This window comes from Pipistrellus hanaki (genome assembly GCF_964339955.1).
Source record: "Pipistrellus hanaki genome assembly, chromosome: 1".
NCBI lineage: Eukaryota > Metazoa > Chordata > Mammalia > Chiroptera > Vespertilionidae > Pipistrellus > Pipistrellus hanaki.
Genome location: NC_140503.1, coordinates 23,618,180 through 23,644,050, shown reverse-complemented (window position 1 = coordinate 23,644,050; position 25,871 = coordinate 23,618,180). Strand labels below are relative to the sequence as shown.

Here is a 25,871-nt window from a genome sequence, read left to right as displayed (position 1 = left end):
AATAATTACCCTTCCAAAAATTTTAATCTTTTCTTAGATTATGATATCAGCTAATGCAGTGGTCAGCAAACTCATTAGTCAACAGAGCGGCAAACCACTGCTTATGAGCCGCATGTGGCTCGTGAGCTGCCATTTGCCGATCACTGAGCTAATGCATGTTTAAAGTTCCCCTGGCCACCAGATTGGTTCCAGATAGCTCAGCATATGTACGAGTACATTGTCAGTAAGGAAATAGCCTTGATAGTCAGTCATCAGATGAGGGGAAGAAGCAGCCACAGTAGGAGCTCTTTCTTGTCTCTTCACAAGTAGTGTTTACTCTGCATCAGCTCATCCAAGCTTTTGTCTCCCAGCTAAGGCTGGGTTGGATGACTATATGAAGTCCTTTCTAGTGCTAAGTAATATCCCATATTTATCATGACTGATAACATAGCATTTGGAAGTCTTTGGTTGTGGTAGGACTGCAGGGATGGAGCTAAGCATGGCTAGTAAAACAGGCAGTAAGGATTGTTTGGTTCACAGTCCAAAAAGGACAGAATAATTGATTGCAGATATTTCAGTCTTCTTAATTTTATATTGTGGATTGTGTTTTAAATTCAGCTTTAAAATAAAAAGTTAAACTAGTTTTATTTCCTACAGGACTAGCTATTATCTTCAAATGATCCAAAAATTAAAGTAATTGTGTTTATACCACAAGATCCCAGTTCTACCTTGTTCCTATCTCTCCTCCTCCTCCACCGTTACCAAGTTTTTTTATTTTATCTTATTTACGTATTGCTATGCTTCTTTATACAGATATCAACAGATATGGATATGTAGCTTATTTCCCTTTTTTCTTATACAAAATAATAGAGGCCCAGTGCACGAAATTTGGTTTGAACAGTGACTTGGCCCTTGCAGCCGCAGCTTTGTCTGGAAGGTTGTCTGGATGATCGTTCTGCTGTTCAGTCTAATTGGCATATTAGCTCTTTATTATATAGGATAGCATGCTGTACACATTGGGTTTTTTTACTTAGCAATATATTTTGGGAATCTTTCTATGTCAGTACATGGATTGCTTTCCCACTGTTTTTACTGTTACATAATATCCTGTCATATTGCTATACCATAGTTTATTTCATCACTCTTTCTACTGATGGGCATTTGGATTGATTCCAGTCTTTACCTATTACTAACAGCACTATGGTGAAGAGTCTTTCCCTGTATAACTGAAATTCATCTCAATCTCAAGTCAAAACAGGTGCATTTATTATGAGTTTAATACCCAATAGGAAGCTTTATATTTTTGTGATAAATTTTGTACCACCTAGCATTAGAGAAGTTGGAGATTATTGTGTATAGAAAATTTCTATATATTATGCCACAGATAAAAATAGATTAGAATATGTCTATGCACATATATATAAATAATTTTGACAGCCTCTCTGTCAGATTTTTAAAATAAATTTTCTACCTAATATCCACATGCCATTTTTAAAAGTAAGTTATTTTTCTTAGTAATGTCCAATGAGGATATATATTCTTACTTGCATTTTTTGTTCCCAACATGAATTTTTTTCAGTATCTTTGACATTTTTATAAAAGAACAATATAGTGATGAATATTTAGAAAGTATTTAAAAAGAGTTATGTTTATGAAGAACAAACCAAAATAAACGCTATCAATGTGAATCATGAGGATTTTTAAAACATGACCAAGGTCTTCATTACAGTACTGGCATATAGCTTGTCACAGATTAGCCCACCTACTGAGAATAACCAGAAACACTAGGCAAAATATTCTTTAAAAATAAATTTAAGCCCTAGCTGGTTTGGATTAGTGCACAGAGAATCGGCCTGCGGACTGAAGGGTCCTGGGTTTGATTCCAGCCCACTTGCCTGGGTTGTGGGCTCAATGTGCAGGAGGCAGCTGGTCAGTGATTTAAATAAATAAATAAAATTGGACTTTATGGAAATAGGGAGTAAATATATTTTTCCATTCTTCCTGCTATATACAGGTAAACACCTTTACATTGCAATGTACAAAGTGAATCTGAAAAGCCAGCACAATAAGGTGAAAGAAAGAACGAAAGAAAAAGAAAGAAAGAAAGAAAGAAAGAAAGAAAGAAAGAAAAGGGGGAAAAAACATAAAACTCCCAATTTCAGACAACATGATAGTCTATGTACAAAACTCCAAGGAATTTACAAAAAATTCCTAGAACTATGAAGTGTGCTCAGCAAGTTGTGTTCAGTGGAATACATATATATAATCCAATTCTCAGGAGGAAAAGCAAGATTAAAGCATTATTTGGGAATATAATCATTATTTGCACAATTACTTCTAGAATAATTTTCAAAACTGATTAAGGTAGAATTAAGAAGCTCTGCTTGCCATAAGCAAGATAAATATAACAAAAATCAGACATAAGCCTATGATAGTAAAAAAATAATATTGCTGAAAATAAATTTTTTTTTAAATAGCCATAGGAAAAATACACCTTCAAAAAAGAATAGCGAGACAGGCAGTGGCTTTTAAAATTAACATTTGATAGTTATGAAGTATGAAGAAAAGGTGGAAGTCAGTAGATTTATTAAGAATGCTGAAAGAACAACTCTCACAATAAATTTTACCCAACAAAAATGCTCTTTTAAAATGTAGGCAAAACTAATTTACAATGGGAAAACATAGAACAGTGGTTGAGGCTTTTATTAATTCAGGGATGCACTGCAAATGGAAACCAGGAAACGTTTAGGGTGATGGTTGTAGTGGAGGTTTAGTTGGACTCATTTAATTGGATGCAGTTTACTGTTCAGAAATTATATATCAATAACATCCTATTTAAAACTGAAGGCAGGCCTAGCCAGTTTGGACCAATGAATAGAGCGTTGGCCTGTGGACTAAAGGGTTCCGGGTTCATTTCTGGTCAAGAGCACATGCGAAGGTTGTGGGCTTCATCCCCAGTGTGTGGATGCAGGATGCAGCCAATTAGTGACTCATCTTTGATGTTTCTTTCTCTTCCTCTCCCTTCGGCTCTGAAATCAATAAAAATATATTTTTAAAAAAGCACACAAAACTGAAGGCAGATTTCTGCCATTGGCCAAGATTAAGAAAGAGGGACTAGATCTATGCTACCATCTGAAACAACTGAAAAACTAGGCAGGACAATGAGGCAGTGATTTTTATGGCACTGTATGTCAGGCAATGAAGGGCAGTGATCCCTGGGAAGTGGGAAAAGAGGAAGTAGATCCTAAGCTTGCGCCAGCCCGAAGGGAGTGTCCAGGCTGCAGTGCTGGCAGGGGGTAAGGAAGGGAGGGAACCCAGGTGAAGCCCAGGGGTCTCCCAGATGGGAGACAGATGTGAGGCCAAGGAGGCTTGGGTTTGGAGTACACAGAGCTGAGTATTGAAAAGTGCATGCATTTGAGGAAATTGCTTGAGTCCAGAGTGAGAATCCCCCTAAAGATGGAGAAGTGCAAGTCCTCGGTCCTCGCACGTGGTTGGGAACAGTTTCTGCTCCCACCAGGCAGACGTTCACGTGGCACTGGGCAGAGTCTCAGAATGGTTTGGCTGCAATAGTGGGGCCAAATTAGTCTCAATTCAACTCTGCTCTGGTACGACCTAACAGCAAGAGCTGAAAGGATCATACTATATTTCCAAATAACCCTGCCCCAGAACACAGTTCAAGCACCCCTCAAGGGTGAGAGCTGCTGTCCAAGGACATACTTCATAGTGAGTGTTTGAATTTCTAGATTAAGTCGGGCAGTTTGGATTTGTAAGAACAGGAAGAACTGGGCAGTTTTCCCAGGGGCCTTCCTTTGGCTGGGACACCAGGGATGAAGAGATGCGGAGCACTGCGGGGCCATCTCCGAGGACTTGGTCATTCTCATCCGTTTCCACCTGGAAGGGGCTCCAACGTGACCCCTCACCCAGCCTTCCCGGAGCTCAGGGCTGTGCAAGTCAGATTGCAGTTCCTGTTGCGTTGATTTGGTGTTGAAGTGCCTTTTTTAGGAGAGGAAGAGCCGTTCTGTGTGTGTTGTGTTCCCAGCTGTGGGAGTCCACATCACTTGATGGGTGTTGAAAAACACTTTCATTTTGTTGGGGTTCACCTTCATCTCAGGTATAACCTTAGTCCTGAAATTGGGTAGAATCATTTTTCCCACTTTATTCTTTTTCAAAATTGTTTTAGCTTTGCTAGTTCCTTTGCCTTTCCATATAAATTTCATTATAATCTTACCCATAACAAAAATATCATCCCTTTTTACAATACAAACATTTGTTGTGTCCAGACACTTCCATCAGTGCTCCTTGTGAGCAGTTGATCGGCAAGCACGGAATTGTATAGCCGGACCCTGAGATTATCCAGAGCAAAGCCCCAAATGCAAAGAGCCCCAGCCCGTTCCCAAGGTGGCTTCTGGGGCCTTCCCAGCTTTATTTTGAGCATTGCATGAAAGGATTATATATGGACATACATGAACCTGTACAGATGTGTGTCTGAAAAAAAATGCTATTTTATATAACTCATAATTCAAAACCCCCAAAGGACAGCTAGCTCTAACTCCATTTACATTTGCCCTTTCTCTTGAAATGTTCCTTATTGCATTTACATAACTTCTCCTTAACAACTTCTCAGATTCTGGCAGGGACATGGCTGCTAACTGAGGATTCTCAGAGGACGAGTTCAGAGAATGCCACCCACCTTGATTTAATTGCAGTAGAAGCTCAGGATACAGTCATATTGTCACAGTAGAGGATAGAGCAGTTGGCACAGTTTCAAACCAGAGGAAATTCGACATTCTAACCAATTTCTTAATCTTCTTAGAGAATCTTTCCTTTCACAACCAGCACAAACCAGTTTGTTCTCCGATCTGCAGGTGGAGTTCTGGGGGCTGTGAGAACCAGTCCTAATAAAACAGCTCATAGTCTCATTGTCCTTAGATTCTTCTTCTCCAGTGATTTGGGGGAAGTTCCCTTACTTATCTGTGTTCCTCTGAACTCTTTTCTCCCCCTCTTTCTTCCTCTTTTTCTTTTCTTTATAAATGAGTTCTTTTGAGTACTGCACAGTGAAATCTTAGGCTTTATCTAAGACGTTTCAAAAAGCCATCCCACAAATCCAATATCACCGACGCTTTCTATGGAACAGGGTGACTTTTGTCTTACGTTGTTGCACGAGAAGGCTGATCTGGCAGGCACTGAGCCAAACAGCAAATAACCCCATGGCCGCTTCTTTTCCCTGGATCACTTCATCTCTGACAGTGCTCCTGTGGGAGAGAGTAAGGACCTGGCTTTCTTAGGGCCTTCTACAATAGACGCAGGGCTTACCACTCCTTTGTTACTTGCTGAGACCTGATAGGGCACTCAGCTTAGTTCCCAAGCCAAGATGAAATCTCTACCTGTGGGAATTCCCCTCTAAGCATTGGCTACAGCCAGACATTTGAAGTACCGGCTGAGATAAGGCGGAAATGTCAGTGGTGCGCAGTAGGTTTTGCTCTGACTTCTTTTGTTTGGTGTTTCCTACATGCGGTATACAAAATGAGTAAGTCCTAAATCTCTTTCCGTTAATAATGACAGTGAAGCCACAATAATGGAAGCCGTATGCTATTTTTAAAATATTCCAGTACGTTTGCATGTTTCAGACCTGGAACTTCACCTCCCAGTCCCGGGGGAGTCAGTTCTGTGCAGAACTTCTGGGGAGCCCTCCTGTGCCCGGGTCATGTAAAGCCGCCGAGCTTCCTGTCAGCTAGGTAGCATGCAGTGGAGGCGGGAAGCAAAGAAGAGTTTCCCCCATGACATTTTCTGTGTTATCACTCTTCTGAAACACTTGGTTTGGAAGGTTGAAAGGAGTTGTTCAGGTTCACAGTCCCTTGTGTAAAGTGATAAGAGCTGGATGTGTTTCAGAATCCAGCAATGCCCAGATTTGAGCAGGGTAGTAAAATGCACGCACTGTATAGTAATGTCCCCAGTGGGATCTGGGACAGCACCCCACAGTCAAACACATTCATATTTCTACAGGAAAGAAACAAATAGTCACACAAAGAGGAATAAATTAAAAGTACTCACGTCAGCTCATATCAAGTTTTGTTGCCAAATGTGTTTGTTTTTTTATCTTTCAACTTTTGACTTGCAAGTAAGGGGCCGTGGACATGAGCTGCAGTGATAGAAATGGAGCAGGACAAGCCTGGTGAGCATGGGTCATGTTTAATGGAGCCAAGTCACGGGACTGACAGTTGTGTCTGTGACTCTCCCTCCTGGGCCAGTTACTTTCTCTTCCATTGTCTTGGCTTATCTGTCAAGCAGGGGTACTCTTTGCTTTATGGGCTGTTGTAGGAATAAGCTAATGGTAAACATGGAACTTAGTGATTGGCATATAATGAGTAGTCATTAAATGTTAGCTGTAAAATTTTGCCTCATCCCTTCCTCCTTTGCTTTTAGTAGATAAAAATGGACTGAAGCAGGGATGGCAACACCACTCTGGAAATAGGCCTATGTGATACAGATTTCACCAGAGAATTAAAACTCTACATTTTTATATTGAAAACTTGTTTCTTGTTAAATGGCTTAATATCACCTTGAAATTCCTTTGCAAAATGATCAGATTTTTCAATGATGAATAAGTTCTACTTAAGCCTCCTGAATGCTTGGTTATCACTGTGTTTAGGAAGAAGTGTTTGCCACTTGGCAAATTTGCCATTGTGAAGCCCCTTCCCAATTTCCTTCCAGGCCTCATCTTTTAGAAAAATATTTAAAAGGGCACACTCTAACAAAGATATAACAGGTTTAGAATTTAGTATGTTGGAAAAATGGCATTCGAAGATGTCTCTTCCAATTTTACAAAAAAATAAAATAAAAATGCAAGGACATTAGTGGGTCTCTTAGGGCAAAACAATTTAATTTAAAGTCTCTTTTGTAAAGTGAACTTCTGCTTTTAAAAATTCGTAAAAGCCTCCCTTTTTTTCCTTTTTTAAATATATTTTATTGATTTTTCACAGAGAGGAAGAGAGCGTTAGAAACATCTATGAGAGAGAAACATCGATCAGCTGCCTCTTACACACCCCCTACTGGGGATGTGCCTGCAACCAAGGTACATGCCCTTAACTGGAATCAAACTAGGACCTTTCAGTCCACAGACGGACTCTCAATCCACTGAGCCAAACCAGTTTCAGCAAAAGCCTCCCTTTTTAAAGGGGGAGGAGGAAACATAGCAAAAGAATTGCCTTTTGTTGTCAGCTATTTTTTATAGCCTTATCCTGTACTTTGTAATCCATTCACAGAAATTCCCTAGAGTATCAACATCTGTTCTAACGATGCATGATCTTCACATTGTTAATAATAGGAGATATTATTTTTCTGGCCTTTGCTCTTAATTCATGAAGATTATAATCACAGACGCTTGTTCTTCTGTACTGTTTGTATCAGAAACAGAAGAATTAACACAGAATGATTTCAAGAGGGTAGAGCCTTTAGCTATTCGATGGGTCTTTGCTCTACAGGGCTTATTAGCACTCAAGTGGGCCAATGTGGTTTGCCTCTGCTTATATGCACTGTGTTTCCTGCCTTCACAGCTGAACTACCAGCAGAAAGTCGGCATCATGTACTGCAAAGCTGGGCAGAGCACGGAGGAAGAGATGTACAACAATGAGTCAGCCGGCTCGGCCTTTGAGGAATTCCTTCAGCTGTTGGGAGAACGCGTTCGGCTCAAAGGATTTGAGAAGTATCGTGCACAGCTTGACACCAAAAGTAAGAAATACATGCCCCCTCCTACAAGGTTTATTTCCTCCTGCTGTGTTGATGTTCACCTGCTAAGTTGCCCACAAAACAACATTGCCACTTACTGTAGGAAACTGCTGGTGATGGAGGAGAGGAAGCCAGAGAGGGAGGTCTGTGGTTCCAGAGCAGTGCAGACCATAATCAAAGCAGCGAGGGTGAGACGGTATCAAAAGTGCTATCAGAGAGGTGGATGGGATGGAGCAGTGGATGCAGATTTGCTCCTGGAAAGTGTGGCATGCATCTCACTATATTTAGCTGAATGCTAACGTGATGAGAAACTCTACAAACTTATAACCATCTGGTCATAAGCCCTAGAATTTTCAACTTCCATTCATTTCATAATCCTTATCTTTGAGCCAACCTTTGCGTGGTTTTTCTTTTTCATTTTGTGGTTTTTTAATATCTCGGAAGGTTTTAGGTGCTTATTTTCTGTTGTTATTATCCACAGTCTAATTTAATCTCTAAGGAAATGGGCTTCTTAGATTTAGAATTAATTTGGCTCATAAAATGTGTTATTAAGCGCACAATAATGAAGCAGCCTGTTTATTTACAGCTCATGAACATGCAAGGTTGTCCACTCTCCTTCCCCAAGTTGTTAATAAAATTAAGTTCTCAAGTATTTATTTTGGTTAGAGTACGTTGATTACTACTGTTTGTCTGCATGGAGGCAGTTTTAGATTTTATCTCTAAATTCATCCATAGACATCTGTGACCTTTTTCTTTGAGGGGATCTTTGGATTAGCACATCTGTATTGCAGTCTATAGTAATCTCTCTGATTTTCTGTACAGGAAATTAACTAAGGAGTTGAGTCATGAAAACAGAAAAGCATTCATAAACTACTGCAGGGAAGAATTTCCTGTTGCCATGGTTTTGCTGTTGCCAACTTGGAAACGACATGCAAGAGAGACTATTAAATTCCATAAATAGCCTAGACTCTTAAATATTATTTTAATGTTCCATATTCTGCTTGCAAGCACACAAAATGTTAAATCTCAATATGCCCTAAACTCGTTTTATCCAGATATTCTGACATTTACTCTGAACAATTCATTCATGTTGTCCTAGTTTGTGGTGTTATATAAATTGTCACCACAAAGAGCTATTGAAAGGGTCTGGGAAGAGAATGTAATATGCTCTCTGATTCTATAAATGAGTGGCCAGAGTGGGAGTAGATAAGATTATGTATTATTTGTGTATTTACACATGCCCAGCTGCCTCTAGATGATGAGAGACAATGTTAGAAATGTATAGAAAGGCCAGACTTAAGCATGGTAGCATCGGGTAAGGCAGTGGAATAAGCAAAATTATCACTCTGCACGTTTTGCCCCAATATCCCAATAACTGCAAAGGCTAAAGGGGTTGGGCCTAGATTAGCAAACTGCCTCTGACTGCCAGTTTTCTAGTTATATAATACATTCAGCAGGGAAAGGTTCCCTTCTACTAAGATACTCTCCTTTAAGGCTCATTGTAACCTTTCGAAGCATAGCTTCAGAGCGGAAGAGTTCATAGTTTTCTGTTCTTTCATAGTGGCAAGTTTCTTAAAGTTAATGAAAAGTAGGAAAGTGTTTTTATTCTAAAGCCATGAAGAAAGCAGTATGCATATTTATCTCACTTACTCCAAGAGTAAGAATAGAGGGGACCATTAGAGTCATCATTTAAACAGGTATCTATCTATATAAAAGCCTAAGCGACCATTAGGACCAGACGACCGGCCGGTAGCTATGACGCACACTGACTACCATGGGGCCGACACAACACAGGAGCTGTCCGCTGTGGTCAGTGTGTTCCCACAGCCAACCTCCCATGGCCTGCCAACCTCCCGAGGTCCCTCCCCGCAGCCAGCCAGCCCCCAGAATCACCTCTGATTCTTTTTTCTCAGGGATCACTATCAAATGGTACCTATTGTAAAACGTCTGAAAAATTGCTTCAGATATATTGTCAACTTTTCTACTCAGTACTGTTATGGACAGAAAGGGAAGTCCCAGATACTTTTTATAGATGCCATCTCGTGTAATCTCCACAAACCCTGCTAGGAATCAGCTCCATTTTACATAATTGGTTTCCTTTTTTTTAATCATTACCCAAGGATATTTTTCCATTGGTGTTCAGAAAGATTATAAGGGAAAGGGGAGAGACAGAGAGAGAAGAAACATTGGGGTGAGAGAGACACATCGATTGGTTGCCTCCTGCACACATGTTCCTGACTGGAATTGAACCTGGGACCCTTCAGTATGCAGGCCGAAGTTCTTATCCACTGAGCCAAACTGGTTAGGGCCAGAATTGGTTTCTTTAAATTAACTAACATGTCCAAGGTTAGACAGCTAGGAAGCATTAGGGAAAGTGAACAGATCCTAGGGGCATAGTTAATGAAGTATTGGGAGAAAGCATGCATGTAGAATTAAGCCCAGTGAAGTCCAGAGCTCTGCCTTGTGGCTGTGTCTTCCCCTCTCGGTCCTTGGGCTAAAAATACCCACTGCCATCCCTGGAAACAGCTCTACTTGTCATGTATTATATTCAGATTTTAGTACTTTGGTAAAGGAGAGAGAAGCTCAGGGAAGGAATTACGAACCATTTCTTCTTTTTCCCAATTTTTGTACAAAGTTCATTTGCATGTCTCAGAAATAAGGATTTCTAGCAAAAAGGTTACAAATGTGTCAAGGAAGAAATTTGCAATAGTGAATTTTTTTGGTTGCTTTTCTTGTTTCCTTTTCTTGTTTCCTTATTTGGATGACATACCTCTATATACTTACACTCCTGTCACACCGCAGTAAATAAAAAACAAACTCCCTCCAGCCCCCCAGCAGTTTGTTATGTGAAATCAGGAGACCACCCTCATTTTAAGCTGTACGTGTGGATCATTATTTAAGAAATTCTTTTCTGCCTGAGGTTTGTTTATCAAGTTGGCACTCAGAGACGGGTTTTGTTCATCATTCCTTCAAAGCCGTCATTAATTTGCTGCAGTATTAGTGAGTGCCTGTTGCTTCTCCCAGTTTTGAGCAGTGCTTATTGTAAAAACCATTGAGATCCAGGGTCTTAGAAGACATGTAAGACTTTTCGTAAAGGAAGTAAATCTTCTTTATCTGGAATATGTAAACTTTGATAGGGAAAAGGATAAAACTAGCATCTTCAAACGCGTTGCACATGCATAGTGCTCTTTCCAGTCCCAGAGACTGAGGAAGAAAGGATTCTGTTTTCACCTCCTTCACTGTAAATTCCATTATAGTTTTTTCTTTTAAGTGTTGCTGAGATGCACTTGGCATAGAAATTAAAATATGTAAAAGGCCCTTGTTAAGGAAACTATACTTTTTACCTCAACTGCACAAAATTCTAAATTCTAATCAACACATTTCTTGAACATCTTTTATGCGCTAGCACTTGCATACACATTATTTCGCTGAATCCCCAGAACAATGAGATTATAGAGGAGCCTTGAAGTGAAGACTCATTTGTGTGGTAATTTAGCAGATGATGCTACTGGCATTCAAATTCAGATCTTCATACTTTCCAGTTGGGAATCCAGGTAATTGCAGGTATCTTACAAAATGAGCAGTAGGTAGAAAATAGAAGTGGCTGATTCCTAAGTACCAGCCTTACATTCTCTTATCCTTTCATCTCAATATATTAACAATTTTGAGAAACCTGGAGTTCCAGGCTCATTCACCTGCACACTTATACATTCCTTGAATGAACACAGTATGAATTTGCCTGTCATGTCTTTACTCTATCCTCACTGAAGTAAGGTAACTCATCTGATTGATCCTGGCTAACAGTACATTGAAGAAGTATTAGTACATATGATAGATGTCAGAGCCGGTGGAATTCTTGACTTCCCCAAATCCTTCATTAGTGAGTAAGAGAAATGGTACTACGGGGCAGAAGTGTGCCTCAGCACAAACACATGCCAGTGTTTCAGAGGTCAGGGTTGGTCCCTGGCTGCGTTTCTGAGCATTGGCTCTGTATCCCCAGACCCTGAGGCAAGGTTGCATATAAGGCAGCTCTGGGGCTCTTCCTCTGGGGCGCTTCTGTGGATGGCACCCAGCAACCAGTGACCTTTCATAGTATTTCAGACCATGCCTAAGAGTCAGACCCACAACCTGGCAGTGATTTTTGTCTTGCAGTTGATGTGTTCTGTAGTAGTGTGGACATTAATTAACTAAGCTTACACTTTCTTCTTTCTATCAACTTTATTAGTCTGTGCATTTACTTAATGGGATTACTCTTCTTGTTTTTATAAATTTTTAAAAATAATAACTTTCTAAAACTCATTGTCATGGGCTTGTTTTCCTTCATTTAGCTTTTCTTAACTCCAACATGTCCATCAGTGACCAGAAAATGGTTAGATAATACTCTTAATTAGCTTTTCCTGATTCAGATTCATGCATGTACAGCTTTATCATCCAAGTTTTAGATTAACTAAAAGCAAAAGAGTTGAGTCAAAAGAGAAGTCAAGGATGAATATGACATTGATCATATCTGAAACTGCTCTAGGAACTTATTAACCTGTTCATACCGTCCTCTGATAGAAATGCATAATGTAGGATATAATCACTTATATCTATCTTTTCAAAGCAGCTGAGAAGAATATTCTTAATTATTCAGTGTCTTATCATCTAGTTTGAATATTAGAAATTTGCTTTCTATGGCTTAGCGTAGAGTGCTCACCTTCTTAGTGGACCATGCCACTCGTAGTAGGATGATTTGGAGGCAAATCACGTGATTATCAAGATGACCAATCTCGCCGGAACCGGTTTGGCTCAGTGGTAGAGCGTCGGTCTGCAGACTGAAGGGTCCCGGGTTCGATTCCGGTCAAGGGCATGTACATTGGTTGCGGGCATATCCCCAGGGGGGAGGGGGGAGTGTGCAGAGGCAGCTGGTCGATGTTTCTCTCTCATCGACGTTTCTAGCTCTCTGTCTCTCTCCCTTCCTCTCTGTAAAAAATCAATAAAATATATTTATTAAAAAAAAAAAAAAAAAAAAAAAGATGACCAATCTGATGCTGGAACTTACTTTCTAACTTTTAAAACTCTATACAAATACGAAGGGCCATTGTCTTATTTTCATTCCTCTCTGCAAACGTATTTTCCCTTTAGAAATTATTCAACATATTCTCCAACCAGAAAATAAAAAGGTTTTTGTCATTTTTATAATTGTCATTCTGTTAAATCTTTCATGATTTTAGGGGTTTGAGCTCATTAAAAAATATAACAACATTGGATGCCTTATTCTTTATTGAATATAGCAAACCTTTATTTTCTATTCTCTCTGTCATAGTACATAGTAATTTCAGATTTAGAAATTTCTTTCTTCTCAGACAGGATTATTTCATTGTTTTGGCCCTAGCTTCATCTTTAAAATGTTTGAAACTGTTTCCAAACTGTTTAAAATCATCATTAAAACTAAGGTCCGCAGAAAAAAGGCTGGTCAAACAGCATATAAAAAACTAGGAGCCTGCTGCATGAAATTAGTGGGGGCGTCCCTCAACCCAGCCTGCACCCTCTCCAATCCATGACACCTCGGGGGATGTCTGACTGCTGGTTTAGTTGGGCATCCCTCTCACAATCTGGGACCACTGGCTCCTATCCGCTTGCCTGCCTACCTGATCACCCCTAACCACTCTGCCTGCCTACCTGATTGCCCCTAGCTGTCTCTGCCTGCCTGCCTGACCATCCCTAACCACCTCTGCCTGCCAGTCTGATGTCCCTAACTGCTCCCCTGCTGGCCTGATTGTCCCTAACTGTCTTTGCCTGCCTGCCTGCCTGATCACCCCTAACCACCCCTTACCACCTTTGCCTGCCTGCCTGATCACTCCTAACTGCTTTTTCCCCCTCTGGCCTGATCACTTCTGTTTGCTCCACCCTCAAGCCTGATCGCCCCTAACTGCCTCTGCCTCAGCCCCTACCACCATGACTTTGTCCAGAAGGACGTCCAGAAGGTCATTTGGCTATCCAGTCTAATTAGCATATTACACTTTTATTAGTATACTAATAGATGAGGCATACAAAGGAAACAGAAAGGACTAGACGTACAAAAAGATGATCTTCTGGGTTGTCTTCCGTTTTCCCCTCTGTCATTGATCCTTTTAAAATTAGACAGACATATAAAGCAATATGTAATAAATGAATACTGGATGACACATTTTTTTCTAGTTCATTGATTTTGCTTAAAATTTTAAAATGTAATAGTTTGTCCTAGAGATATTTATAGCAAGGACCCTTAGCAATAGATAAGTTCTTCAGACTTAAGACCTGTCTTTGAATAGCTCAATTATGGTATGTATTGTAGTAATTTGTTCTCTTGCTTGAATCTAGTTTTTTCTAGTGATAGTCATTAACATTTAGAAGATATTTTTCTTGGAGAGTTATATGTTATATATATTTTTACAATTTTTGGGAAGCAGTTTATTATTAGTTTAGCTTGTTTTTAAAACCTATTGCATATTGTGTCTGCTTCAAAATTGAGATCCTCCAAGACACTCAAGGTTGAAACTCAGGGCTCAGAACTTCTTTTCAAGTCTGTCTGCAAGTTGCCCCTGTGGTCTATTCTTGGAGCAGCGCCTGAGGGCAGTTGAGCTGCTGCATTCCAGTCACCCTGGGGGTGTTTATTAAAATAGATCTCACCGCCCAGCCCCACACCCAGTGAGCAGTGTTTCTGGGGGTGAGGCGTGGGAATTGGCCTTTTAAACCGGCTCCCAGGAGACTGTGCATACTAAATTTTGAGATCTTGACTGCCTTTTGGTTTATGCCAGAGGCTCTGTCTTGCAGCATCATTCTTTAAAATTCAATGAAGTCTTTTGGTCCTCAAAAATGTGGTGGAGATAGGCTTGAGTTGACCCAGAAGGAATGCACTTGTGTTCACTTAGCAGCCTTGTAGTCTAGGTCCTTCAAATCTAAAGTTATTTCCTTTCAATTGAGCAGCTAACAATTCTCTTCTGTGGTTTCCAGGTATTTAGGGGCACACTGATATGTTAATGATTAAGGGGGTAGAGATTGTTGCTTTTGTAAGGAAGGTGAGAGCCTATGCACTTAGTCTTAAAAAATTGGTGGACGTGTTGTTCAGTGTTGCATTCTTGTTGAATTTCCATCTGTTTGTTAAGAGCAAAATAGTTCTCTTGATTGAATCAGAAATACTGGAAAAGATGTTCTTAACTTGATGTCTATGGAAAGAATTCAGGAATTTGTGAACTTGAATAGGAAAGAATTTTACATTTATTTTTATTGGCCTTGTTGAACGATAGTCATGGTGCCAATGCAATCATGAAGCAGCATGGCTGTGGAATAGTATGGCTGAGAGGTGTTCTTGGGATGGGGCAGCCCTGGGGCAAGGTCCCTTTCCAGCTACAAAGCTCTGCTTTGCCTGCTCTGCACCACTTGACTCTGTGCTGGTCTGCTGTGTCCTGCTCTGCCTGCGCTTCTCCATTCCAGTGACTTGAAATGTTTTTAGTGTTTTGTCTTTGGTGTTTCAACTCCAGCTGGAAAATGCAGTCTTCTGTGGAAAGGAAAGTGCATTCTCTGAACCAGAGGGGAGCTTACTTATATTGGATGTCTAAAGAATAAAGCATCCAATATTGTGGTCCCTAATTGGACCATCCTCATGCAAAGGAAGGTTCCAAATCTTCACTGTTTGACTTGTCCAAAAAGCACTGTCCTGATTGGTCAGGGAAGATGTTAATGAGGATATAGCCATGTGCTCTGATTGGACAAAGAAATTCTCAGTTCTGTTGGCTGAAAGATGATTCCAGGAACTCCTTTGTAAAGGTTGGCTAGATGATAGGAATACAGTGCAGGCAGGCAGTTCCGTACAGGCTTCTCCCTAAAGTATAGTTTACACGAGAGACTTCAGTTTAGAAACAGCTGTTAGGCTCTGTTTTTAAATTCAAGCTCAGCCATTATTAATCCTTCTCGACACGTATATTTTTTTCTCAGAGTCTACAACCCCAACTGAAATTTAGCATTTCCTTCAATTATGAATGGAGGCCACAAACCACGGTAGTTTGTAAATCTCTACCTGGGATTTTTATTGCCAAAAGAAAGGTCTTTTCATATCCTATTTTTTGTTGTGATATATATCTCAAAATATGGCATCCCTACACTTTATTTATAATAGTTATTAGACCAATTGCTAAAACTTGTTATATAAATCCTATGCTATTGCATCATATTTTAAAATTACTTTGGTGACTGAATTCTCAATATATCATAATTGATTTCTGTTGAACCTTATATATTTTATTTTAAGCAATTGTAAATATTCTGAGAAGGAGTCCATTAGCCTCACTAGACTACCAAAGGGAATCAAGTACAAAAAAATGGATAAGAACACCAATTTAGTCTTGTCTAGGATCTTTTCATCCTAAACCATCTTTTTTTTCTTTCTTTTTTGAGATATTTCTCTTAAGTGAACTATTTTTTCTATTCTTATAGTCATCTCATCATTCTTTTTTGTTTGTTTGTTTTTCACTTTAGCTGACTCCACTGGAACCCATTCTCTGTACACAACATACAAAGACTATGAAATTATGTTCCATGTTTCTACCATGCTGCCATACACACCTAACAACAAGCAACAGGTAAGAGATCCTTGTGTTCTCTCTGTTTCCTCACCCTTGTTTCATTTTCTCCAGAAGCCAGGGTAGCAAGTTTGTAAAATCTTAAACCAGAATTTAATGTTGCACCTGTCACAGCAGCAGGAAACTTTGTACATTGTGGAAATAAGGAATAGCAAATGAGCAGAAAACAAATGAAGAGACACAAATTCTAGTTTAACAGCCAGCTGGGTGGCTTTGTGAATTAATCGTTTGCTTTTCACCCATGGGAATTGATGTTTTCACGGAATCTGAAGAGAACAAGTTGAAATCATGGTTATTAGATGACTCTGCAGGGTTGCAAAGAATGTATATGAGTGGGTGAAGTTTCATCTCAAGAGGCCAATGTACAAAGCAGGAAATATTGGTGTTTCATTTCCTATTGCAAAGGAGGTTTGGTATACTAACAAGAAGAAAAAAAGAATAACTGTCAATGAGATCTCAGAAGAATGTTTTTCCTTAACATGTTTGTTAGATAACGAGGAACATAAATAGCAATTGCATTTGTGTATGTCATACACAGTTTCTTTTTAAAACTTCTAAACAATGCCTATTACTAAAATGTAGCCACTGAGAAACCTCAGTGTTAGGAAGTGACAGATTGTTCAGAGCAAAATGGAAACTGGCAGTATTGTTTTAGAGTATGTAGTAGTTGTTGTTGTTTAAGAAATACTTCAAAATAAATGACACCAAACTAAAATTTGAAAGAACCAGAGCTACTTTCCTCTCAATAGCTATTATAAACACAAGCAGCCCAGTGTTACTTCTGACCTTAAAATGGATATGGATTTTGTTATTGCCAGTTGTACTAACAGAGCACAGGCCTGCTGCAGAATGAATCACATCCTCTTTCATAGAATTTACCCAAACACAGATCTAATCTAACACTTCATCACGTTAGCTGTGATTAAATCACAAATGTGGGTAATAAAGTTTTGCTCTTATGATTACCAAAGTAATCAAAGCTAGGAAGCAAAGCAATAAATCAGTTCTGACTCTGAAATAAACCAATTTTAAGATAAATTCCCAATCTGGAATTTGTTGACAATTTGATTTATGCAAATTCCAGTTCTAGATTTCTCTAAGAGGAAAACATCATGCTAAGAAAAATATACTAAACTTATTTTAGCTAGTCAATAGACAAAAACATTTAATAACATTGACAAAGGATCTTTAAAAGGGAGATAAAGGCTTATTCTACCTAGTTATTCAGTAGAGAAAGGTAAGGAGGTGGTGGTAAAATATTTAGTAACAAAATTCATTTAATTGTTTATTTCAACTAAATGAGTTGAAATGCTGAGCAGAGGGAATTGGCATTTAAATGGACAGCTATTTAAATTATGTAATTTTAGAGTCAGGCAAACGTATTATGTAACTAAATCAGAATGAAAGAGTAATTGGTATTACATATTAAGTAATTTTAGTTTTTTTGCTAAACTTCGTATTTCTTCTATATAGATCACTTTATGCTTGTGGGGAAAAACAAAAACAAAGCAAAGAATGTATCTTTTTAAATCTTCTTGCAGTAATTTGTTTATAAATACTTTCATTATATTTTATGTGAGATGGATAGATTTATTTCTTCTTGGGCCCTTTATTAAGACATTAATATTATATATCAAGCCATATTTTAAAGAAAGAATGTATCAAAAGACAATGACATCATGTATGCAGGAATAACATAATATACAGATTGTGTTTTTGCTATGTCTGTGACCCTGAGTAGATTAATAATCTTTAATAATGAGTATATTCTGTATGACAATCAGTACAGACCAGCCTTTATTTCTGTAACATCTGATGTTACATCATGTTCAGAAATGAAGTTAATGGCCTCATTAGAAGATAATTTGGGATGCTTTGAAATTCCTAAGGTTAAAAGTACATTTCCTGAGCATTCTAACTCCCCATTCTCAACCCTAATCTAAAAGGCTATTGTTTTCCCAGCTGGCAGCCAATACTAGATCATTGATTTTGCTGGTATATAGTCTATATATGTTAAAGTCACTGGAGAATTGTTTTAAAATTTTGTTAAGTGCAAGCTTGTGCCTAATGGTGGATAGTTTAGCCCCAATGTTTCTCTCTCTCTGTCTCCTCCTCCCTTCCACTCTCTCTCTGAAAATCAATGGAAAAGTACTCTTGGGTGAGGATTGACAAAATAAATAAATAATGATAGATAGTTTATATAAATGTCATGTTACTTTCCTTCTTACAAAAGCCTCAATATAATATGGAAAATCAAAATGTGTTTAGTTTTTCTTCACACTATTGATTTAAACATTCTAATAAACTTCTCTTGAAAAGGCACTGGCCTAGGATGATCCGGGTACCTGAGTTTGAAAGCCACCTTTCCAAAACACCATGTAATGTGAAACAGAAGGTGATCTGAAATACCTTTCTCTGTAATTAAATGAGCTATTTAACTTGAAATTTAACTTGCTTTTAAATTCTTACATCATTCTGGAATATTGTTAATTTCCACATTCCCAGTTTGTGACACCAAAAGTATATCTGAAAACACCTTAGTCACGTTTCAGTAAATGATGCTAATTAAACCAGAATGTAAATTGTGTTGTAATTACTTCAGCCATTCTCATCTCTAAAAAAATGTTCTCTACGGCAAGTTCCTTTCTTACATGAAAGTGGAACAAAACTGTTGTTATGGAAACTAAGAATTTAGAGATGTTGGGACTTGGCATAATATGCCAGATATTGGATAGATCTATTTGAATGGAATACACACACACACACACACACACACACACACACACACACGCACACACATATATATATTGCAAATTTCAGAATATTCATTTTTACATTCTTCCTTGTAGGGAATGATAAGACACAGGCTAAAATATTGACAATGACTGCATACAGTACCTACACTAACATGGACTGATTCATAATGAATGTTTTAAATGCTCTTACATGAGGGAACTGAGGAGGTAGAAGCCAGGTGTTGTCATTTAGGTTGTTTGCTTATTTTTTTCTTTTAGCTCCTACGGAAGCGGCACATTGGAAATGATATTGTAACGATTGTTTTCCAAGAGCCTGGGGCACAGCCATTCAGCCCGAAAAACATCCGCTCCCACTTTCAGCATGTTTTCGTCATCGTCAGGGTTCACAACCCCTGCACGGACAGTGTCTGCTACAGGTATTAACACTGCGCAGTGGCTTGGTGGGCATTGGCTGGGTCACACACAAGGCCCCTCCAGCTCCACTCTCTGAAGGGGCCGTGGGAACTCTCTTACTATTTGTTTTTGCCTTTAAACTGTGCCAGTGGATGGTTTAATTCACACGATGACGTAACCTGATGGCATTGACATTTCCCAGACGTGTTTGCTTAGACACCTGCCGTTTCCATTTGCACTTCCTCCTTAGGTGGTATCCTTCATCCATGCCATCTGGTCCCCAACTAATTTACTCATACTGCTAATTATACTTTGCTTTTGGTGTGGCAAGAGTGAGAAGAATGATCACAGTTAGTAGAAAAGGTTGTTTTGTTTGTTTTTTTAATCACTAAATATTTAAAAAGTCCAAATCCTTGCTTAGGACTGGTTCATTCTAACATTTCCAACTGCAACCTGCCAGGCATTTCCAGGCTTGGTTACACATTTGGTGGAGTTGTTTCAGTGTCCCTCACAGACCCAGGCTTACGAGTCTCAGAATCCAGGCCTCTGTCCAGAGAGGCCCTGGTGAGAATACAGGAGGGGTTGGTGATGAGGACAAGATGCTGGGTTGACAGGGGCATAGTGCCAAGAAGATGTGGAAGGATATTCCAGTTCAGTAAGATGCTTCTAATGTGAATCTATCCTTTCAAAATACGAAATTTTATCATATCTTAATCCCTAAAATTTGGAAGATGACGCTTTGTTTATTTGGTTTATTTGTTTTTGAATTAATACAGCCACCTATGAAGGAAGTAGCAACACAGACTGGGAGTTGGATTGTGGTGAGATCCACAACTGTCTAACTCCAGGAATGATGCAAATTAATTATAGGCGTAGAGCTAGCAAGTTCAGGGAACAAAACAAGTAAAGGTTACTCTGGACTAATGCTGGCTGCCACCATCCTTGCACATTCCACATTAACTGCGTTCTGTGTTTGCCTTCTTATTACAAGCCCCGCCCTAGTCTAGGCACGTCACATGTATTCATTCATTTAAAAAACCTATGAGGTCGGTACTGTTTTCATCCCCATTTTCAGATGAACAAACTTAAGTGCCCAAAGAGAGAGAGCTTGACTGGGTCTGCTGGTCCTGGGCAGGGCTGAGGTTCACACGCACTGCGTCTGGTTCCTAAGCTTAGTCTCAATGCCTCACTCCCATCCATGTGAAGCAGGTCTTTGCTGCCCTGCTAGTGACATGCCAGCTATTCCAGAATGTTTCAGGTGCCAGCCCTGCATGAAAACCCAAGAATTCTTGGTTTCCTAGGCTCAGGGTGGAAATGCAAACACAGAAGGCCTAGATCTGAAACCTCTTCTCAAGAACTTGGCCTCTGAAAGCTTCGTCAGTTAGGTGTAGAGTGAGAAAGCATAGGGCATTGATGATGATGATGGGATGGCTACCTGCATTTAGATAACACTCTACACTCTTGAAGCATGCTATGTGCTGGATTCATGCGAAAGATTTCATGCTACTTTGAAAGCTAAATCCTTGTGAATGGTTTTTAAGAGAAACTACCTAGGTTCCCACTCCCCAAACTTCCTAGTGACCATTCTCAGGGTTTAGCTTTTAAAGTAGCATGAAATCCTTTGCATGAACCCAGCACACAGCATGCATTTTCTATATCTTGTTACTTTAAAATACAGGGCTATTACACATATAAAATTAATATGTGGCTTGCCTTTGTCTAAATAAAATGCTTTCCCACTGAAATACAAGGAAAGCATTTATTTAGACAAAGGCAAGCCACACATTAATTTTATATGTGTAATAGTCCTGTTTTTGTTTTGTTTTTTTAAGTAACAAGTATGTGACTTTGACCCAATAATATATTTTATTTACCTGATAATACCCCAAATATTATTTCAACTAGTAATTTTTTAATTTTAAAATTGTTGAGATAGTTTATAAGTTTGTGGACTAAGACTTGGAAATAAATCTAGGCTACACTTTAGACTTATTGTTTATCTCAGGGTGCTTACTTTTCATTGGAAATAATCTGCTTTTGGATTTCATAGAACTTGCAGTTGGAAAAGTAGACTCACATACTCAGATTTTTCTAAACATGCAAGCTTTCAAATAGGTGAGTTGAGGGTCAGTTTTTAGAATTTAGTATAATGTAATACTCCTTGGTCACAGTGGCCATCTGTGGATCTCAGTAGCCACATGTACAAGTCTAAACAGTTGGCTGGATGAGGAGGTGACACCTGTTTTATTCTTATCAAGCCTGCACCCCACCTCCAGCCTGAAGATCATGATTTTTGCTTTCTTTTTCTTAATTTGTCGCCTGGATCTTAACCCACCATGTCAGGCTGGGAGCCTCTGCAGGACACTGCACTCCCCTGCTGGTCATATGGGTGAGTTAGCCTGGAATTTCCTAGTGGCCAAGCTCGTCTGAAGGTTCAATTCATTGCATATAAACTGACTTTTGCCCTTCTGTAAATCCAAGCCAACACATCGGTTTATAACATCACTGAAGGAAATTACAAGAAACAAAAATGTCATCTTTTCCTACTGTAAACTTGGGGTGCATTAACTTTTCTCATTCCTTCTCCAGCGAGGTAGGCATGTTTCCTGGGGTACGTGGTGAGGTCAGGAGAGATTTCAAAGCCCAGAATAAACAGGGCACTTCCTGTGTGCCTTTAAAGCTTAGGGAAATGGGTGGGAAGGGGTTTATTTTCTCATGAAAGGTGTTATGTAGTAGCATAGAAATTTGTATCAATTTTAAGATAAAATGTGGGTCTTCAAATAATTTTTATACCTGTGAGTTTTTCTCATACCCCAGCCTCTCCCCAAACTCCTAGGGATATGATTTTATAGGCCTCTTGCATTAGGAGTACTCTGATTGAAAAGTATGGTGCTACTTGACTTATACTAATTTTGTTTAATGTTACTTATACTATATAATAGTTATCACATTTTATTTATTTAAAGTTATGTAAATATCACTACATGATGTAGAGTAATCAGACTGCCTTTTTTCATTTAAAAGCTCTTGTTCCCAACTTTTCCCCCTCTGAGCACTCTCATTTATTCACTGATGTCTACTCGGTGTCTGTGCTGTGGTAAGTTTAAGAGTGGTTTCTTCAAAGGAGCTTCTTGCTATAATTGTATAGAAGAATGTGAGCTCAGTATAGGCTGAAGTTACAAGGAGCGTTTAATGAGAAAATGAGCTTTAGTGTGTGTTTCAAAGCACAGATGGATGGAATTCAGTGGGGAAAAGAAATAATGCCAGGAGTGCAGCATACACTGAAGTGCAATCACAGGAAGGTGGAAAATACAGTGAGAAGGCTACTACTAGGAAAGCTTACTAGCCAGTGGAGGCCCTTAGAATGCTGGGCCATCAAATAACACTGAACACTGTAAACAGAGTCTTAGGACAATTTAGCCAATGTAACATACAGGGTAATCTCAAAAAGACAAGTTTGGAGCTTATTGTTATTCATTTATTTTTCACTAGTTTTTAATAGCCCTTGTCATATATATGCTAGGTACTATTCTAGGCCCTGGGATGCAACAAGGGAACCAAGAGAGAAAAATCCTTCTAGAAGATAGGGAATGAGGCCCTGGTCTGTCTCTCTGAAAGTTTCCATAGGAAAAACTGACTCATTCAACTAATCCCAGAGCCAGGTGACCTTGAGTAGTAGACAGCTAGGAACTAAGAAATTTATCACTAAGTCTTTGTACTAAAGCTTGTGCCATACCTGATAAGAGAGCCCTCTGGTCTCTCTTATTTTATTTATATTACTACAATGAGTGTAATTGTCTGGTCTAGTTGATGGCGCAGATTAGAAGCAACAATTCAAGAAGATAAAGGAGCAATTTAGTGACCAGGATGTCTTGAAACATCAATAAGCGATTACTGATAAGAGAGATGCAGAAAACTATTCACATCAAAAATACAAATTCAATAAGCATTGCAAACTAGGGACACTTGGTTTGAGAACTACCAAATATACTTCACTCACTCTGAGGGCTTCAGTTTGCACAAACAGTGAAAAAAAATTTTTTTTTCACCATTCATTAACAACTAGGGAATTAATGGATCTAGACATTAAATGTGAAAGGCTGCTGCAAATATCATCAAAAGAGATAAATATGTGTTGCATAAGCAAAGAACATAACCCCATTAGTCCTATCCCTTCTGTCCCTCCAAAATTGTATCTGAATCCAGCCAAACTTCTAGAGAAGCCAACTACAGGAAATACAAAAGACAGAGGGTGCTTGTTTCAGCATGATCCAGACTCTGGACAACTTTTTGTGATAAACAGCCTAATTTCTATAATCAGTAAATTGCAAGGAAAAAATAAAAAGAGAAGCAGAGGGGAATAAACAAAAAAAAAAAAAAAAAAATTTTAAGATGAAATTAATTACTTGCAATGTGTGGGCCTTATTTGGATCAATTGAGAAAAAAAGACTTAATAAGTCTTAGAATGTCTTAAGCAATTGAAAATTGGAACATTAAAGAATTATTCACTTTTGTGAAATTAAAGAATTATTCACTTTTTGTGAAATTAAAGAATTATTCACTTTAGAACTAGTGGTCATAATAATGATCCTGAGTCTTTGAAATAAATGTTAATTTATGGTCGTAACTATATTTAGGAAGGTAGAAATCTGTTTCTCCTCTCAGAAAGATCTCCATATCCAGTGGTTAAAATGTAATGCATGTTGAAAGGAGTGAGTGTGATGTAGCTCAAAAAGCACTTGGAATCAGACCAGATTGTTCAGCCTCTCAGATCTTAAATTTCCCTTCCTGTGCATGGAAGGGTGCTTGACATCTAGTTAAATCCCTTAAGTAAAGTATCTCATGTAGGCGGGAGTGTGGTACACCCACATTAAATGCCCCTTTCCTTTCTTCTCTTGAGTAAAAATAAACATGCCAGCTTCAGCTAGCGGGAAAATCAAAGTGGATCAAGTGGTGGAAATGTCTTTCAGAAAGTCTATTCCAAGCCATAATTAATTAGCATTTCTATTGTCCAGTGTAGCTGCACTTTCTAAGACAAAGATCTGAGTGTGTCCTCTTCATGCGTACCTAAACCATTTAGGGAAAAGTTCAGGCTGCCTGGCAAAGCCTGCAGCTCAAGTCCTGCGGATCCGGCCTCTCCTGTCTCCCAGCCTCCACTGGCACCTCCACCAGTCCTCTGCTCACCCCCTTTACCTCCTCCCTCCCCCCACCCCGTTTCATTCTTGAGACATGTGGAGCTACTTACAGCTCCCAGAACATACTGTACTCTGTCCCTCCTTTGCATGTGTTCCTCTCTGGGCAGGAATGCCTTTCCTTGCACACACCCCTGCCCCTCCTTCATCTGATGAATTCCTGCTTTCTTTTCTCTGGAGTGTTCCCCTTACCTCCCAGGACTAGCAACAGTGCCTTTGCTAGTGTTTCCAGTGCACCCCACAACTCCCAGGGGAGCATGCAACCACTGGATGTAGCGCCCACCAGACTTGGAGCTTCTGGAGGGCTGAGCTTATGTCATCTCATCCTTGATCCTCAACATCAGCCCAGTGTATAGCGGGTGCTCATCGAGAGCTGGCCAGTGAATGCTACGGGAAGTCGGAAGCCCCAGGGAGGGAGTGACGGGCACACATTTGCTTTCCACTGTCTTTTCTGCCCTTTGCCCAGCTCTGCTTTCTCTTTCTAGGAAGCTCACCAGCTGGAAATCTTAACCAGGCTCAAAGACTGGGAAACTCCCTCTGTTTTAATGCTACATCCCCTTCCTTTTAAATTTTGGGCTAGAAACTTACTGCTGTTCCCATGGTGTTTCAAAAGTCCAGGTGTCTTATTCTCACTTTTTTCCATTGGGGCTTCTGTTCAGTTGTGTCTGTAACATTCCCAACTTGAAATTGGCTCTGGGTGTCAAGTAGTGCTCCTTTTTCCAAGGTCTTTGATGTCAGCAAATGTTACAAGGTCCAGACCCACTATAAACAGCCTTTGGGTGGTCTCTTTACCATGTGACTCTTATGGATGGTCCCTTTTGCAAGTACCTCAAGACTGGGAGGTTTAAATTGTTCTTTCAGGGGAAGTCAGGGTGGTCTTGTCCTAGAGCAGGCTCTCAGCTGTCCAGAAGCTCGGATTCCAACCCTGGCTCTCCCTGACAAGCTCTGGGCAATGGTTCCACTTCTCTGGTCTCTTTCCCGGAGAAAGGGAGAATCCATACCAGCTGTTCCAACGCAGGTCCAAGGATATGTCAAATGACCGAGTAAGACACAGAGCACCTTCCTGGTCCCTCAGGCTATTCCAAGATTTGTGTTAAAGGGAACATATTTTTCAGTAGGATGTAAAACCAAGATGAGTTTTAAGATGAAACTCAAGATTTTATTGGCAGAGTTCGAGGAACATTGAATTCTCCAAGTTTTCTTTCCATCCAGTGTTCACTTTCTGA

The 25,871-nt window shown here is 39.4% G+C and overlaps 1 protein-coding gene across 39 annotated transcripts in view; it reads left to right on the top strand.

The window, feature by feature from the left end:
- Window positions 1–25,871, top strand: part of SIPA1L1 (signal induced proliferation associated 1 like 1) — a 388,928-nt gene that overhangs the window by 285,310 nt on the left and 77,747 nt on the right. For all 39 annotated transcript variants that reach the window (XM_084892089.1, XM_084892086.1, XM_084892109.1 and 36 more), the window contains 3 exons: window positions 7,533–7,707; window positions 16,201–16,304; window positions 19,319–19,476. In XM_084892089.1, the coding sequence (XP_084748215.1) occupies window positions 7,533–7,707; window positions 16,201–16,304; window positions 19,319–19,476 (437 nt within the window). The remainder of the gene's footprint in view (window positions 1–7,532; window positions 7,708–16,200; window positions 16,305–19,318; window positions 19,477–25,871) is intronic.